Source organism: Narcine bancroftii, chromosome 13 (assembly GCF_036971445.1).
Source record: "Narcine bancroftii isolate sNarBan1 chromosome 13, sNarBan1.hap1, whole genome shotgun sequence".
In the NCBI taxonomy this organism is placed as follows: Eukaryota; Metazoa; Chordata; class Chondrichthyes; order Torpediniformes; family Narcinidae; genus Narcine; species Narcine bancroftii.
The window spans coordinates 72881346-72899905 of NC_091481.1; the positions used below are offsets into that span (position 1 = coordinate 72881346).

The window sequence follows — 18560 nt, forward strand, 5'->3', positions numbered from 1 at the left end:
AGATATAAGTTTTGAACTCCTAAAGAAGAGAAAAGAGTTCAATACAGCAAAGGCGATTTTATGGAAGAAAGGGTATAAATTTATACTAAAGCATCCAGCGGTATTGAAAATATTTATTCCAGGACAACAAAACAGACTATTCTCGGATCCAGAAGAAGCACGAAAATTGGCAGAACAATTACAAAAATAGACTGAGGGAGGAAGACGGGTAATGAGAGTTAAAATGATCACGACTGATATGTATGTGGGTAAAGACAAAAATAGACTGAGGGATGAAGACGGGTAATGAGAGTAAAAATGATCACGATTGATATGTATGCAGGTAAAGAGGTATAAGAGTGAATAGAGACAATGAGCATACATGAATGTATCTGTACTTAGAGGAAAATATAGATAGTATAGACAAGAATTAATAAGGGAAGGTAATGGAATAGAGAGAATAAGGAGGGAATTAAAAGAGGGACCTTTGTGACATATGAAAAGTGAAATCTTTTCTGGGGGAGGCGGGGTGGGGGGAAATAGCGGTCACTGCAAAATCAGTTGACGCTTGCGAGTGGATTCGCAAATCCAAATGGAGAGGGGAGATGTGGTTGTCCGACAAGGGATAAAGGACAACTCAGGAGGTGAAGGGGAGATTGGGGATAAATAAGATAGAAATAGGAGAATAAGGAAAATGTTGGATGTTGTAGGAATGTTGTCTTATAAAGAGTTGAAAATAAGAAAACAGAAATGGAAAAGGAGGAAAGGTAATGATGGAAAAACGGAAAGAGAAGATAAACAAAATATAAAAGGGCTACGCTGAACTATATGTCTTTAAATATTAATGGAATACATAACCAAATTAAAAGGAAGAAACTACCAAATTTAAATGAATAAATGTATTCCATTAGAAAAAATAACATATAGGTTAAGAAATAATATTGAAATATTCGAACAAGTATAGGAGCCTTACATTAAATACAATAGCGAAAACCTACCGGGGACAAACATTACCTAAGTTGATGGAAGGAGAAGGAAAGAAAAGAATGGACTCAGTAGAATTTCTGGTGTAATTTTGTTGAATGACAACATTGTCTGACTGGATTAATGCAACCTAGATTGTATACCTAAAATGGATGAGAGGGGGGGTGGGGGGGTGGTTTGGGAGGAAAGGGGGGGGGAGAAAAAGTCACTGTATATGTGTGAAAAGAAATAGTGTATATCATGGCTAATGTGATTTATGGTGTGAAAAATAAAAAAATTTATATTAAAAAAAATAAATAAATAAAGTGAATGATTCCAGAACATGAGGGCATAGGTTTAAGGTGAGAGGGGAGATATTTAAGAGGGACCAGAGGGGCAACATTTCCACTCAGAGGGTGGTATGGAATGAGCTGCCAGAGGAAACTGTAGATGCAATTACCACAGACAAGAGGGGTTTGAAGGATGACAAATGGGACTAGCCCAGAATGGTACCTTGGTTGAGTTGGGTCAGAGAACATGTTCTGTGTTGTATGTCCCTTTACCTAGGATTCACTGTGTTGGTGAGAAAAGCAAAGGCAGGGGTCATGAGGAACCAAGATAAGCTTGACTCAGCCAGGGATGAATGTGCCAGATCTCACTCTAAACTTCTTGGTGTTTTTCTTTCCACCCCCTCTCCCCATTTATTCAGACTTTTTCCTCTGAAGTTGGTGAAAATTTCCATCTTTGACGAGAAGAACCACCGATTGCGGCTGAAACTGGCCACTCACCAGTCCTTCTATCTGCAACTGGTCGGAAGCGATGCCACATTTGAGGAGGAGATGTTCCAACGCTGGGTGAAGTTGGTGCACCTCACCTACTCACAAGGGGGAGCAGCCAGCCCCTTGTGAATGACTTAGAGTTGCCTTGACTCTGACACTGACCATGCCACACCTCTCCCACACCTGGTCGGTTGGTCTACCTCTCACTCTCCGTGAAAACAATTCTTTTCCTCCATTCTGTCCTCACACTCAACAGGCTGGGGAGAGAATGAAAGAGAACAACAAAATGTATAAATTATTTACAATTCCAGTGGGGATACGTGACCCTTTTTGGAGTTTTGGAGCTGGGGGGAGGGTGGAATCAGGAAGCACAACTTTACCACCTTTCTCCACATTGCAGAACAACCTAAGACAACATCTGGAGTACAAACCTCCTAATGAACTGAATCAATGCCCTTGGGAGGGAATTAGTGCGTCAGAGTGGTTTGTTTTGTCAGGGAACCCAACTAAAGGTGGTGTGGGATTGCAGACGAGATTGAGCCCGGTTCAGAATCTGCACAAGGCCTAAGTTATCCAAAGGCCTTGACTTAAACTGAAGCCTTAGGCACTAAACGAGGTTCAGGCCCAGATCACTGGTCAGAAAGGGGAGAGAAGGAAGCAGCAGAGTGGCACAGCCAGGAGATGCTTCCTCACAGAGCTAGAGACATGGGTTTGATCCTGTCTGTGTAGAGTTGGCACATTCCCCCATGGGTTTCCTGGACTTCATGTCTGGGTGAGTGGGAGAAGTGGGATGATGAGAATGTGGGGAGAGTAAAAATTGGGCTGATGATCAGGGCAGTCGCGATGGGTCCAAGGGTCTGTAGCCCTGTTGCCCAATGAGAATTGAGAGAAAGGTCAGAGATAGAAGAGGCAGTGGACAATTCCCAGTGGATCTGTATATGAGGAGAGGGGCAGAAAGAAAGTTCATGGTCCCCCAATGACAGCCCCCCACCAGTGACAGCCCCCCACCAGTAACAGCCCCACCCCCGATAATTTGTGGTGATCTGGCCTCCTGGAACACAAGAGCTCCGAGAACCATTTCCAGCCAACAGCTCAGCTCCATCCTCTGAAGTGCCCTCCACTGCTGGATCCCCATCTCTGCCCAGATCCTGGCCTCATTTCCACTTCCTAGATCCAAGGTCCCATAAGCTCGAGCCTTCTGCCCCACAAGGGTGGCGTTAAAATCCGGGTGAACCACGGAAGACTGCAGAAGGTGTGATTGTAGTAAAAACACTGATGGTGGAGGAAATCAACAGGTCTCACAGCATCCATAGGGGGTAAAGATAGACATTTCAGACCTGAGCCCATCGAGGTATGAGGGAAGAGGACCTCCAAGAGATTTCTCAATGGAATGAAAAACACAAAAGTCTGCAGACACTGTGATTTTTGTAGAAACATAGAGATGCTGGAGGAACTCAACCAGTCTCGCAGCATCCACAGGAGGTACCTAACCAATGTTTCGGGCCTGAGGCCTTCTTTGAAGAATGTATCGATGGGCACTGTGAGACCAGATGAGTTCCTCCTGCATTTAACTGTGTGTATTTATGAATTAAAATCTGCTCCCTTCCAATCATTCCCCACCCCCCACCCCCTCAACCGGGAGACTTCCACCCATCCTACACATTTGTCCAAATGGGATTATTGTTATAGACATCAGCTTGAAGCTTCAAGCCTTGATAATCCCATTGATGACGACGAAGGTAAGGAGCAGTCAGGGAAGAGTTATGGAGGTGCAGTGAGGGGAGGTATGTGGAGGTGCAGCCAGGAGAGGTATAGAGGTGCCCCGTGGAGGGAGATCTCTGCCAGATCCCCCCACCTCATTCACCAGCTGCATTGTTCAACCCATGGTCTCATGCCACCAGAGGTCGGTCTTGGGTCCGTGATCAGACCCACAGCAGCATGCCAGTCACCTACCTTGGAGACAACCTGGGGACAGCTAACACCAGTCACAGTGGGGGAGCAACTGGATGAACCTACCTGTAAATGGTAACATACCAATATCATCTCAGTGCTTTGGGAGGGGTGGAAGTGACACTGATCTTTGGTGGTATGAACCCACCCTCCCTCCTGATCCTTGCACCCCTCTCCCCATCATCGCCCACTCCTGCCCCTTTCCATCTCTGCTTCACTCTGCTCTCCAGGAGCTCTTCTCCATCCCATCTGCTGCTCTCCCCTCTCCCTCTGCTCCATTGGCATAGTGCCATCTACCTTCTGCTGCGCCAGGACCCTGCCCCAACCTCTCCCCACTTGCTCCCCTCTGGGTGAGAGCACTGGACCAGACAGCAGAGGGGATGATTGGCAGACCCTAGAAACCAACAAACACCCCCATCCTCCTTTTCCCTTCCCCTACCCTGCTCATTCCCCCTCCAATTCCATCCCCCACCTCTAACTCAGCATCTTGTCCCTTCCACTGCCACTCCTGACCAACCCCACACTCCAACACAAGGGCAGTCACTGGCCAGGATTCAGAGTTGCCTTGATGCTTCACTGCAGACCCACAAGGTCGGGGACAAGGTCCTCCACAGGGATGTAGCTAACACTGAGGATCACCCAAAGGTTTGTTGAAGTCACTGATGTGGGACCTGTTTGTTTTTCCGTTCTAGAGCCAGAATTAACAAAGAGGGTGAACTTAATGTACTATTGCGGAGGGCCATGCTTCTCCTGAGAATCAGGTTTAATCCTGTGCTGTTTGTGTGGAGTTGGCATGCTCTCCCTATGGCTGCATTGGTTTTCTCTGGGTGCCCATTTCCTCCCCTATCTTTGGGAGGTTGGGAGTTAGTCAGCTCCTGTGAACTGTCCCAGGGTAAGTGGTAGACAAGGCAAAGGGAGTTGTTGGGAATGGGAGAGAGGAAACGTTGCGGAGTGACAGAGGAACGAGAGGGAAGGAGATGGGTGAGATTGTCTGCTGGAGCTGATGGACTGAGTGATCTGTTGTAAGCTCTGGGGACAACCTCTTGCCTAAACTGTGGTGACTGGGGCTAGGAATGCCAAGGTCTGTGTGTTACAGCTCACTGTGAGTGAGGTGGTGGTGTTGCCCTGGAAGGAAACAGTGACCTGCAGTTTGGGGACAGCTGTTCATAGCCCAGAGGACAGCCTTTCTGAAGATGATACACCTGCCTTGTCCAAACTACTGTGTGAGTCTCAGTAGCAGGCAAGCCTGAGATAAGGACCCCTAACCTCACAGTCCTGACTGGTGGAGGGATACCCTACTGGCCCCAGAGAGCCTGCTACCCTCCAGCTACCCCACCCTTTCTCCCTTTACAACCAAGATCTGTCGAGGTCAGAGATCCAACCGCACCACCTCATGCAGAGGGTGAGTGAAACTGTGAGAATATCTGGTTCGGGGCATAAACGAGACGCAGAGAATCTGCAGGTCAAACATTTAACATGATTATCATTAAACTTCCCACAGTCTCTGCAGTATTGCTTAGAAACATTGACCCAGGATTAAGGTCAGATATCCCAGTGTGAGTGGATGGATGATTCCTTTATCGCACAGTTGATTCAACTTCAGTCACCTCCAGCTCTGCTGAAGGTCTGGACGAATGTGTTGGGTTCCAATCTCTACTCACAAGCCAACTTGCTGTCAAAACTGGAAAGAGAGACTGCAAAGGCCTGGAGGGGGCACATGGGGTAGTTGTAGTCCATGGTGAACACGTCATCAGCCACGCGGCCAAACTGCATAACAATGTAATCGGCTGCAATGAAGGAAGAGACAGAGTGAGTTGGCTCGTCAGAACTCACCCTGGGGAGCAGTCCCTATTCCAACGTACCCCCCATTCCAACCCAACCCATTCCAACATACCCCCCTGTTCCGACCCAACTCCCCCATTCCCAACCCAACCCATTCCAACATACCCCCCTGTTCCGACCCAACTCCCCCATTCCCAACCCAACCCATTCCCAACCCGTCCTCCTCAGCCTGCCAAATCTTTTCCATGGGTCGGAAGCCCACCCCCTCCCTCTCATTCCCCCCCCCCTCCCTCTCATTCCCCCTCCCACCCTCTTGGCCAATGTCCAGGGTAGGTGAAGTCCCCAGCCCAGTATTACCTGGACCCACACATCACCTGTTCCATATGGAAACCACCCCACCCAGGCCATCCCCTCGAGCCCAGTGGTGTGATACTCACGGTCATTGGCATGGATTATCTGGAAGTTCTTCACGGAGGCCTGGGTGACGCGGCCGTGGAAGTTCAGGACGTAGGACTGTGTGTCTTCGTTCCACACTGGAGCCTTGTTGTGGAGCTCGATAATGTTCTCCATGTTCTTATTCTGCCAGCGTGTCAACAGAGTCTCGTGTTCCTGGTGTGGACAAACACCCCTCAGGGTTACTAGCCCAAAGGCCTGGCTCGGACAATGGCTCCCCTCCCAGGTTCCAGCTTGTGACAGCAGATCTGACAAGTGAGCTGCCAGTCACCCTCCCAAACACCATCCCTGGCACCGCTGCCACTGGATGAGGGTCGGACCACTTTCCATTGGCCATAGCGATGGATGAATAGCCAATGGTAGTGAGGGAGGCAATACATACAGGAGAAGGCAACCACTCGGCAGGTACGGGCGGCAGCTGTTTCTGATCCAACAGCCCTCATTTGTTATGACTTTTTTAGGTTCTGATGAAGGGCTGTGGACCTGAAATAGTTTCTCTCCACAGCTGCTGCCTGACCTGTTAAAGGTTTCCAACATTTTCTGTTTTTATTTCAGATGTTGAGCATCTGCAGGTTTATTTTTTGATCAACCTTGGTCTACACGGTTGGCATAGCAGTTAGCACAACTCTGTGACAGCACCAGCGACTGGGGTCAGAATCCAGTGCTGTCAGGAAAGAATTTGTATGTTCTCCTCATGCCTGCATGGTTTTCTTTGGAGGCCCTGATTTCTTAAATTGAATTTTAAATTTTTTAAACTTAAATTCAGACATGCAGCATGGTAACAGGCCTTTCCAACCTACGAGCCCATGTTGTCCAATTACACCCAATTGACCTACAACCCCTGTACATTTTGAAGGGTGGGAGGTATCCGGAGCCCCCAGAGGTTTCCTTGCACAATTCAAAACGTACTGGGGGGGGCAGGTTAATTGAGCGGCATGAGCTCATGGGCCGGAAAGGCCTGTTATCGTGATGTGTGTCTAAATTAAATAAATTAGGTTTGCAACTTGTGTCTCCTTCCCAGGGACTTCCCATGATCCCTTCTCTCTCCCCTGCCGGAGCTGGATAAGTGCCTTGCTTGGCCAGGTCAGCATTGGGGGTTGAAATGTCCCACTACCTTGACCCTTACAGCAGTCCTGGAAAACACCATGGATCGAGCCTAAAACTACCTCAACTTTCAGCCCTTCTTGATTCCAGAATCTCAGATGAGACAACCCAGGTTACAGAGTCACAACACATTCTGGCCCTTCGGCCCAACGATTTCCATGCTGACCAAGATAGTCCCATTTACCTGCATCCGGCCCATATCTCTCTAAACCTTTGCTGTCCATGTAGCCGCCTAAATGTAGTAAAGATTCCAGTTGTCTCTATCACTTCCTCTGGCAGTTTGTTCATTATACCAAACTCCTTCTGTATGATGAAGATGTCACCAGCTCCCTTTTTAATCTTTCCTACCTCTTGCCTTAAATCCATGTTCTCCAGTTTTAGATCCCCTATGTGGTTCCCCTCTGCCCCTTGTGGTTTTATAAACCTCCACAAGGTTGTCCCTCAGTCTCCTGCATTTCAGGGACAACAATCTTGCCAGCCCTGGTAACAGGTCAGTTTTGTCACTGACGGAAAACTGGGCACGATGCATGGATAATTGTGGGCCACAAACACGCGAGGGCCGTGGACCATGGAACAATGAGGGCCACTAGCCGATATGTGCTGTGACCAGACCTTGAATGACTTCCCCTACCGCTCTGTTTGTGAAGGGGTATGGTGCCCAAACCCCATCCTCCTTCGCCTCCTGCGGTAACCACAAGGGAAGGACTCACATTCTTGGGTCGAATGGAAACTCTCTCGTTCTTCGTATTCATTCCTGGAATAATCACAGTCATCTTCCGGGGGCCTTTAAACCCAAGAATGTTGGTTTCCTGCATTGTGAGGGGAGTAAAAGTAACACAGGGTTAACCAGGGTTTAAACCGGAAAGTCTGCTGAGATCGTAGAGCAATACACAGACGTGCTGGAGAAACTCAGCAGGTCACTCAGCATCCATAGGAAGTGAAGGGGAGCCAACGTTTTGGGCCTGGGCCCTTCATCAGGGTGTGAGCAAACAGCAGGCAGGCGCCTGAATGAAGAGGGAGAGGGGGAAGGGGCAGGGGGAGGTGCACAAGCTAACTGCAAAAGGTAATCAATGGATATGGGTGGGAGGGTAGAAGAGCTGAGGGGATGGGGAGGGGGTAGTTCTCTGAATGGAGAGGGAAGGGAAGGGTGTGGGGAGCTGGAGGATAGGAGGGAATCATGGGAGTGGTTTAATGGAAAAAGGAGAGGTCGTCATTAATGCAGTCTGGTTGGAGGGTGCCCAGACTGAATATTAGGTGTTCCTCCAATTTTAAGGTGGCTTCGGTTTGGCATTTCATGAGGCCATGGACAGACCTATCAGTGAGAATGTGATGATTGGTGCCCATCCCTGCAGCGGACAGAGCCAAGGTGCTCAACAAAACTTTCTCCCGATCCACATCCAATCTCCCCAATGTAGAGGAGACCCCAACGGGAGCCCCGGATGCAGTTGACCACCCCTACACATTCACAAGCCAAATATTACTTCATTTAGAAGGAGTGTTTGGGCCCCCGAATGGTGCTGAGGGAGGAGATGTGGGTTCAAGTGGAGCATCTGCTGCAGCCACAGGGGTTGGTGCCAAGGGGATGATTGGTGGAGAGGGATGAGTTGATAAGGGGAGGGGAAGATGTACCAAACGTGCCCAGATCCATGACCTCTTCCCTGTTAGCCTCCCTTCCCCCCCATCCTCCTCCTCCCCCCTCTTCCCCCACCTTTTCAGGGAGGCGCCTGTTTGCTCAGATCCTGTCGAAGGGCTCAAGCCCAAAACATTGGTTACCCTTCACTTTCTATGGACGGTGTGTGACCTGATGAGTTTCTCCTGTACGCCTGTGTATTTCAGAGTCAACTGGAGCTTCATACTGTTCACCAGACCTCTCCCCTGCATCCTACAAGCTCCCAGCAATTCCCTGCTTTCTCCTCCATCAGCTTGAATCAAACAGTTGTTCGCTGTCACTGCACCCCTCCGCTGCAGCCCTGCACCCCTCCCATCAACAGACTGATGGATTCACACACTCATTCTCTCTGTGCTGGGAGACAAGAGGAGAAAGCAATGTGCCAAACCCCAGCCATGAACCACAAAAGCCTTCTAGAATTACAGTTGTGCCCTTTAGCTATATGCCCAGGGAATAGCCATCATGTCTAGCAGGGCACAACCTGGATGTTCAAACCTACTATTTTTCATTTCTAGTTTCTCCTTCCCGCTCTCATCTTCCCCACTTTTTCTCTCCCTTCCTCTCTTCTTTGTCTCTCCCCCTCCCTTTTTATCTCCCACTTTCCTCTCCCCTATTCTCCTCTCGTTTCTTGCTCTCCCACCTCCCTCCTTTCTCACCTCTCTCTCTCTTCCTCCCTTACCTCCTCTCCCTCCCTTTACTCTACCCCCCTCATTCCCTTTACCCTCAGTGACAATAATTCCCAAAGTATCGTCCATGTGAGAGGATGTTTGAGGGATTGCCTCACTAATTTCCCCTTATTTTAAATCTGCCCCCGACAAACTTACGTAGCAGATGGCGACAATCTCCTCGCGGATAGCCATGCATTCCAACACCATGGGGGTCTTCTCTGGATTCACACCATTATCAAACACAGTGAACTTGGTCCCAAAGACATTGGATCTGTGTCAAAGAGAAGCACCCAGTTGATAGATTGGAACACTCCCAAGTCCTTGACAATGTACTAAACTCACCAACTACAGGATAAAAGGGCATCAATTTAAAACAGAGATGTGGAGAAATTTCTTTAGTCAGGGTCACGAGGCTGTGGAAGCGAGGTTGTTGGGATATTTAAGGCAGAGATTGATAGATATTTGATTAGTCAGGGCATCAGTGGTTATGGGGTTAAAGCTGTGGACTGAGGATGAGTGGGAGGATGGATCAGCTCACAACGGAATGGTGGAGCAGACTCGATGGACCATTTGGCATACTTCTGCTCCTATATCTTGTGATCTTACACTTATCAAGGCAAACAAACAGGACTTCATCCCACACCTAGGTGTACATCACAGATGGAGGGTCAGCTCCGAGGATCCAGGAAGTGAGTCATTCACTGCAGGGAGACTCAGCTTCGAACCAACCATTATCACAACTGGATTTACGTGGTTGCTCCAGTTGAGCTGGTGGTCGCTGGTGGCCTGTCCTGTCCAGGGTGTGGGTGTTTGGAGGGGGTCGGAGGGGCTGGGTATGTGCAGAACGAGTATCATTCAGGTCTGATCTTTCGATGTGACTCACCTCAACTTGCCAATGAAGCTCTCCCCGCCGCGAGACAGATTTGTTGGGTCTGTGGAGATGAGGTAGTTGGATGTTTTGCTCTTCTTGCGTTTCCGACCCGCCATCAGGAAAACCTGAGAAAGTGATCCCATGACAGGTGTTTCCCACGGAGAGGGTACAGGTTGCAGCCCAGCTCAGAACCTCCTCCACTCTGTTGCAGACCAGTCCGACATGGTGTCAGCCACACCCTGGGGATGTCCCTTTGTGTTTGGTGTTGGGTTTCTCTTTCACAAAGTGGGGTTGTCATTCCAGAACATTCACAGTAAAGGGCAGGGCACTGGTGGATAAGGGAGACCCAGGGGTGCAAGGGCAAGCTCCCTGAAGGTGGTAACTTGGGGTGGGGGGGGGGGGGGGTGAAACATGAAAGTCCACAGATGCTGTGATTGTAGTTAATACACAAATGCTGGAGGAACTCAGCAGGTCTCACAGCGTCCATAGGAGTTAAATAACCAATGTTTCAGGTCTGAGTCCTTCATCAAAGTGGAGCAAAAAGCAGGCAGGTGCCTGAATTTAAAAAAGGCTGGGGGAAGAAGGGGCAGGGGAGGAGCACAGACCAATAGGCAAGAGGTCATAGATGGACGGATAGGGGGGCAGGAAAGGAAAGGTGGGACTTGATCGGGGAAAGAGGAAGAGCGAGACAGAGCAGTGGGAAAGGGGACAGAGTGATAGGGAGAGAGAGAGACAGATTGGGTGCAGTTGGGACCTGAATAGCAGTTGGTGAGACCACACGTTGCGTGCTGTTTAGCCCAGCCAGCTTCAAGAAGGATGGGTGCCGGGACTGGAGGGCTGACATTATAGGGAGAGGTTGGACAAAGCTGAGGGGTGATCTTAGTTTGGAGGTTGATAAACTCATCAGGGAATGGATAAAGTGAATGTTCAGGGTACACAATTCTAGAACCATAGAGCAGAGGTTTAAGAGAGTGGGGAGAGATTTAAAGGGGGCTGAGGGGAAACATTACTCGGGGTGTCTGTACATGTAACAAGCTGTCAGAGGATATGATTACAATGTTCAAGATAATTGGAGCAGGTTCATGGATGGGCAGATTTTCCTCCCACGTTCCTGGGTGTCATTACATCCCATCGCAGAGCAAGGCGGACTCCCCCATGTCATTAAAACTGTCAATGAATCTCTCTCACACACCCACTCACACATACATACAGCACTGTAATATGCCCTTCTGGCTCACAAGACCATGCAGCCCAATTACAGTCGGATCAGTTAGCACATATAAAGATCGTCCATGATTTAGAATGCGTTTGCTCCTCACCAATTCATCCATTTGGATTCTTGACCATGATATTGGAGTGAAAAACCAAGAAGTACCTTTTTCCCATCCTCTCTCTCCAAGTGCAGGTAATATGCCGGGAATATTCCTTTATCCATTCCCTTTCTGTCCCGTGTGATCCGACACTTCACAATGGTTCCTTGGGGTGCAGGCTTGAAAGCAAATTCTTCCAGATTACCCACTTTAATCGGGACACTCGGAGTTCTGGATACTTCCTGGACATTAAGATATCATTAATGCAACGCCAGTGAACAGAATTAATGAACAAAAGATTTGGACACGATGAAGGAAGGCGGAGGAAATATTGTGGCATCTTTTAAAACCTCAGGATGTCCTACGGTGCACGAAAGCTAACAAATAATTTTTCTGCAATCATTCATTCCCTCCCTGCCTCCAATCTTTAACATCCTCTCCAATTCAGGAAAGCAAAGTCTCTTTCTCTTCAATGCCCACTCGTCACAGATTCTTCACCCCAGTTGACTTTCCCACCATTCTATCCTTCCAGTTCCACTCATGATCAGAAATCCATTGACCTCAACCTTCAATGCTTGGGATACTGAAAGCCCAAGAATTCCTCAGACTCACACCATCCAATTAGAGAAATATCGATCCCTTTTCAGTCTTAATGGATGGCTCTTACCCCAAGATAAAGCCCCCATTACTCCTAATTCTACAAACAGAGGAACTAGGTTCTCAGTATCTCCTCCATCACTGCTACTCAGCGCCTTGCTCATCTCATTGTGACCACCTCTCCTTTTTCAAAGTATCTGTATGTGTAGGTTCAATCCATTCAATCTCTTTATAGGATAAGCCCCCTACCCCAGGATTCAGTTACGTGGACAGGTATACCCTTCCTTAGGCAAGGTCAGTGAAAATTCTTACTCTCATCTATAAGCCCCACCTCCCCCATCTTTGTTTCTGACTTTGCTCCAGTCCCCCAATATCCATTCAGGCGGAGAGCACAGGCCTGTGTAAACGAGGAGTTCAAAGGGAAGAATGGTTGGTTAACTCAATGCTGTTACAGCACCAGCGACCAGGGCTGGGGCTCAAATCCCACGCTGTCTGTAAGGAGTTTGTACGTTCTCCCCGTGTCTGTGTGGGTTTTCCCCACTATTCAAAACATACTAGAGGTACCGGGTGTAATTGGGTGGCATGGTCTCGTGAACTGAATGGCCTGTTACCGTGTCTGATCCAAAAAAATAAAATGTAAAAATTAAAAATATTAAAAATTTAAATGGCTCACATCACTGAAGTCTTTGGCAGGCCCAGAGTCCAGCTCTTTGCTGCTGTTGGTCTGTGGAGGGAAAGCATCTCTTTCCCCCTCTTCTTTCTCTTCTTCCTGCTGGTCTTTCTCTTCCTTCTCCTCCCCCTCATTCTCCTTCTCGATGAGCTTCTTGTATGATGGAGCTGAATGCAAGAGCAAGGTTAGCAGTTCATCAAGACAGGCAGGGTTAGTGCTTTAAACTGAGATCATCCTAGGAATTGGAGTGTTTGGGGAATTATCAGTTGGGACATCAACACCGATTTCCAGACCTCGGTGCAAAAACATAGATACAACACACGTACAGACAAACAATACATATGCAGGACAGGTATTTTATCTATACAAATAAATCATTTTGTTTCATGAATATGAGAGTCTTGGATGGTCAGTGTGAGCAGTTCCTTTGGTTGTTCAGCATTCTCACTGCCCGTGGGAAGAAACCTGGTGGCTGATGAACAATTCACTACCCAAAACACAGTGGAGGTTAGGGTTGGCCAGGTGGATATAAATATGATTTTTAAGGTAATAATAACACCATGGGGATTGGTGCCATGTTGAATAGTTAATGAGCTCGACATTGTGATAATTGTCTCCAGAACCCCCACTGTGGGTGATCAGAGCCCAATGTGAAAGTCATTTCTTTCAATGACTAAACCAGACACTAGTTGGACTTGTAATGGGACAGAATTTTGAGGAGTCAAAATCGTGGGTCAGTCCGGTGGTTTACGCATCCGTTACAGAGTCAGTGGCCTGAGTTCAAATCCGGCACTGTCTGCCTATGTCAGCTTACGTTTTCCCTGGGGGGTCCAGTAGGACAATTTGGGTGTAATTAGGTGGTATGGGTTTAAAATGGTGGAATCAACTTCCTCCGTGCTGTAATTAAAAGTTAAAGGACATTTGGCCCAGCATACCACTACTAACCCCAGATTCCTCTGCATTCCAGGGAAGTGTCCTGACGGGGCAGATGAGCCCCACAGAATGGTGGTTTTGGGGGTGGAATTATAACCTTAGCAGTGACCTTATCAGATACCAAGTGAACAAATTTAAAGCAAGGTTATGTCCCATGTGTTTGTTCAGCTAATCAGGAGGGTAGAACAAAGAGGGTTCCTTTTTCCAGAACACCCCAATCAAACACAGCTCAGAGATTCCTTCTGTTTTCACAATGACCGTATATACGTGTGCAATAGTTAAACTTTGGGAACCAATTTTTAGGGTAAAATTTAGGGGTAGACTATTACAAGCATAATACTTGACTGCAGTAGATACCTGCGTTATTCGAGGCGTTTGGAGCTCAAACGGGTTGGCGGACGGGGTGAGGGTCCATGGTTGGATGCCAGGAGCTCGGATGGGCAGCCAGGGCCAAGAATGGGGGGCGGCGGGGGGGGAGGGGGAGGGTCCACTTTTACACGATGGTAGACAATTAACACCATTAAAATGTAACAATTGGCACAGATGGGGGTTTTGGAGAAGAGTAGTTATTGGAGACATTTTCTCCTTCTCATCTGCACCAATGTCCAACAACTGCAATCCAAGAGCATGAATAATTCTAATCCCGACCTAAGGAAAACCACGGTGATGGTATGGTTCAGAGCACAGTGTGCATCAGGCTTAGTTTTCAGGCCTGAATGTAAAGAGGTATAATGACTGTGGATGTGAAGCAGTCAGACCAAGGTTACATTCGGGGGTATCAACTTTGGGACCTCCAATCACTGGACCCCTGGCCTCTGCAAGATCCTGGGCTCTTAACCCCACTCCAGTCCTTCATCCTCCACTCCATTCAATTCATTCGCCATTTTTTAATTAAATTGTTGTTTTTTTTAATTAAAATTTTATTCACAACACGGTAGAAGCCAATTATGGCCATCGAAATCTGTGCCATCCAATTTCACCCAATTAACCTACAAATCTAGTACGTTTTGAAAGGTGGGAAGAAACTGGGGCAGACTTGGAGAGAACGCTCCTTAGAAAAGCGCCGGATTACACTAACCACTACACTAACCATGCTGTCCATCAATATTTGATTAGCTCAGCACTCGGCAGTCGTTTTCACTGGGTGGGCAGTATTAGGAAAATGCCATGTGGATCTTGCCCTCCTGACCAGTGGGGAGCATTCAGTGCAACCCTGGTGATTCCAACACTGATCCTGCAGTTCCCCACAGGGTCGGGTGTAGCTGCTATGGCTGGTACTGATACCTCTGTCAATGTGGTGCACAAGCAGCTGGTCAGAGCCTGAGGAGGAAATACCGTGATCTTTATGCAGGAACTGCTGCTGGGAGGAGATGAGTGACGCTGGTTTTGATGGAATCCCAGGGGAACAGGGTTGGGTGTTAATTTCCTGCAGCGGAATCATGACCATTCGTCAGGTGTTTTCTGGGAGGAGAGGAGGACCTTCAAAGTGGAGGTTGGGGAGCTGTGAGGATGGGATATGTACAGGGAGAAAGCGAGGAGATGATGAAATGGGTCTTTCTTGACCAAGTGGAAAGTTTTGGCCACGGGAAGGGCAATGGGGAGAAACAGGTGCAATGGCAGTGCAGATGCCGCAGTCGAGTGCAGTGCATGAAATGGCTAGAGAACCTCAGCAGGCCGTGCAGCATCCACTGGACGTAAAGGCACTCAACATTTTGGGACTGGATCCCCGTGTTTTTATTTGGGCATCTGCCTGACGTTCGGCACTCCCGACAAAAGGCTCAGGGCTGAATCGTCGACAGGTTTTACTTCCTGTGGATGCTGCCTGGCCTGCTGAGTTTCTCCAGCATAGTTTTGTGCAGCTCGTTACTGGACTAGTAACCCAGGGCCAGGACCAACAGTCCAGAGACCCAAGTTTAAATCCTACCATGGCCTTTGGAGAGTTTAATCTGGCATTAGTAATTGCATAAAAATACATCTCATTCACCGGCATCCTTTAGAGAAGGAAATTTAGACATACATACAAGTATGGTACACGAGTTCATGCCGCCCAATTACACCCAATTGACCTACACCCCTGGTATATTTTGAAGGGTGGGAGGAAACCAGAGCCCCTGGGGAAAACCTACAGACACGGAGAGATCGTACAAACTCCTCACAGACAGTATGGGATTTGAACCCTGGTCCCAATCACTGATGGTGTAATAAAGTTGCACTGACCATTATGCTAAACAACTCTGGACCATCCATATATAGTAGCTGTCGCTGAACTACACAGACATGACCTTGTACTGCAGCCAATGCTGGCATTGGGATAAGTAAGGTTGGGAAGGGTTCCCAAAACATTTTTGATTCTGGGTAACTTTTATACATAACTTCTGGCACTTTTATACAAACTTCTTTTATACAAAAAACTTTGGAGTAGACAGTGGATAAGCCTGGGTGATGGGAAGGGAGGAGTGAGGAGGCAGTGGGAAACCAACTAACTCCCAATCATTGGTGCCGCACCTCTCGTCTTCCGTTGCCTGTTCCTCTTTGTCAAGGCCGGCTTCATGGCAGGTTCCTCCCAATCCTCGCTCAAATCTTCCACCGTCAACATTTCAACATTCTTGTCAATCTCCTCCACCTCTTCCTGAAAGGTCATGATCTCATCACAGGCTAGAAACAGACAGGACAACATTCATTGGTTTTTTTTATTATTATTTTTTTTTTTATTATTTTTTTTATTTTTCACACCAGACAACATTCATTGTAACAACAAAATGAAACTGGCCAAAATCAAGAGACCCCTTTGCACATGATCGCTTTGCACCTGGCGGCTGCCTTGTTAAAGGTATTCAGCCCACATAGAGATAGACCTTTAAACATTAAGGATTATGAGAAAAAGAAATTGGCAGGTGGTGGAGCTGAGTCCATGGCTAGATCAGCCATGATCTTATTGAATGGTGGAGCAGGCTCGACGGGCCGGATGGTCTACTCCTGCTCTTATTTCCCATGCCCTGATGCCTCTCTGCTGGAGAACACAGAGGATCAAAGCACCTCTTGCAGCATTTGTCCACTAACACCAACAGGCCAGTTCACCAAATCCCCATTAGTTTAACTCCCTCTTCCCACAACTGAATACTTTCCCTCTCTCCCTCTTCCCTTGTGTTTTGTTTAAGACATATAGCACGGTAATGGGCCATTTGGGCCACAATCGCATGCCATCCAATTACACCCAATTTCCCCGGTTTCCTCCCACCCTTCAAAGCATATTGGGGAGTGTGTGTAGGACCATCCCCCAGTGAGGGTCGGGGTGTGGGGGACCCGTCCGCCAGTGAGGGTCGGGGTGTGGGGGACCCGTCTGCCAGTGAGGGTCGGGGTGTGGGGGACCCGTCCGCCAGTGAGGGTTGGGGTGTGGGACCCGTTCCCCCCAGTGAGGGTTGGGATGTGGGACTCGCTCCCCCCAGTGAGGGTCGGGGTGTGGGACCCATTCCCCCCAGTGAGGGTCGGGGTGTGAGACCCGTTCCCCCCAGTGAGGGTCGGGGTGTGGGATCGTTCCCTAGTGAGGGTCAGGGTGTAGGACTGTTCTCCAGTGAGGGTCTGGGTGTGGGACCGTATCCCAGTGAGGGTCAGGGTGTGTAGACCATACCATGTGAATGTCAGCACCTTCAATGGGTTAATTCTTGGGACTACTCAGTTCTCTGTGAATGAACAGTTCCTGGGGATTTGAGTGTGGGATCCCGTGTGCTAGCTAATGGATGAAAGGTCAAGGAGACAGTGGTTTAGTAACCACACTTGTATTGTCATGGGGAAATCGCTTCTGGTTTGCGATGCTCCAGTTCAATTGTTCCCCCAATCTCTAGCAGCAGCTGATAACTTTCCCCCCCCCTCCTCTTTGTTGACCAGGAATGTGCACCGGAAACAAGTCGTTTACCTGCAGTGGGGATTGCTGATCTGGTTTGTCTCACCTCCCATCTCAGCCCTTCTTTCTCATTTGCCTTCCTTCTACCCCCAACCCCGACAGAACTTTCCTGTAGAATTTCTGCACATGCTAGGAGGTGATGTTTAGATCAGGTCCATCTCTCTCACCCTTTCTCCACCGATGCCTTTTCTCTTTGATTGCACCTCTTCGCAACTTCACCTTCAGAGGGGTTTGGAGATTGGCCCCAAGGCCAATCACCTCCAGATCAGCATCTGATGCTTCTGTAGAGAGCGGAGAGGAGCATCAGTGAGAAGGGCAGAGGCAGGAAGGGGGAGAGATGGCAGAGGCAGTGAGCACAAAAATGGAGGGCATATGGGAGATTCAGCAAAATTGAGAATTGGACAGAGCAATCCACGGGAGGTTTGTGGCATTGCAGTGTATATTGTGTCATCCTAGCTCCTGTTCCAGACCCTGCAGGTGACACTGTCAGAATCGTCTGGCCAGAAACAGCTCCTTCGGCCCATCTGGTCTATGCTGACTATCGAGCCAACACCGGCACCTGGACCTGAGGCCTTGTCTTCATGATTCCTGTGCTTCTTCACTATTGAAGAGCCTCTGACTCCACCAGCCACGTGGCAAGTGTGTTCCGGATTCCAACTATCATCTGGGTGAAAAGGTACTTCTCACAACTTTTCTAAACCTCTTCCCTCTTGCCCCAGACCCGAGACCTCTGAACTGGGGAAAGGCTTCCAGTATTTACCCTGTTCAGGCCCCTCATAACTCTATGTCTCTGTCCATGCCCCCCAGCTCCTAGTCCATCCCATCTCTCCTCACAACCAAAATGCTGCAACATGCTGATAAATCTCCTCTGCGCCCTGTCTGGTGCTCCGAGGGGGTCTGTCCCTCGCTCCCTGTCCAGTGCACTGAAGGG

General features: G+C 48.5%; 1 protein-coding gene across 5 annotated transcripts in view; it reads right to left on the bottom strand.

Moving 5' to 3' along the window:
• Positions 1-5128: 5128 nt before the first annotated feature.
• LOC138747840 (tubby protein-like) overlaps positions 5129-18560 on the bottom strand; it is a 36841-nt gene continuing 23409 nt past the window's right edge. For 4 of the 5 annotated variants that reach the window (XM_069907413.1, XM_069907416.1, XM_069907412.1 and 1 more), the window contains 9 exons: positions 17797-17910; positions 16234-16383; positions 12799-12962; positions 11594-11770; positions 10231-10343; positions 9504-9618; positions 7721-7819; positions 5891-6062; positions 5129-5458 (listed from right to left, as the gene is read on the bottom strand). In XM_069907413.1, the coding sequence (XP_069763514.1) occupies positions 5325-5458; positions 5891-6062; positions 7721-7819; positions 9504-9618; positions 10231-10343; positions 11594-11770; positions 12799-12962; positions 16234-16383; positions 17797-17910 (1238 nt within the window). In that variant the 3' untranslated portion in view covers positions 5129-5324. The remainder of the gene's footprint in view (positions 5459-5890; positions 6063-7720; positions 7820-9503; positions 9619-10230; positions 10344-11593; positions 11771-12798; positions 12963-16233; positions 16384-17796; positions 17911-18560) is intronic. The other variant, XM_069907414.1, reaches the window with a different exon arrangement.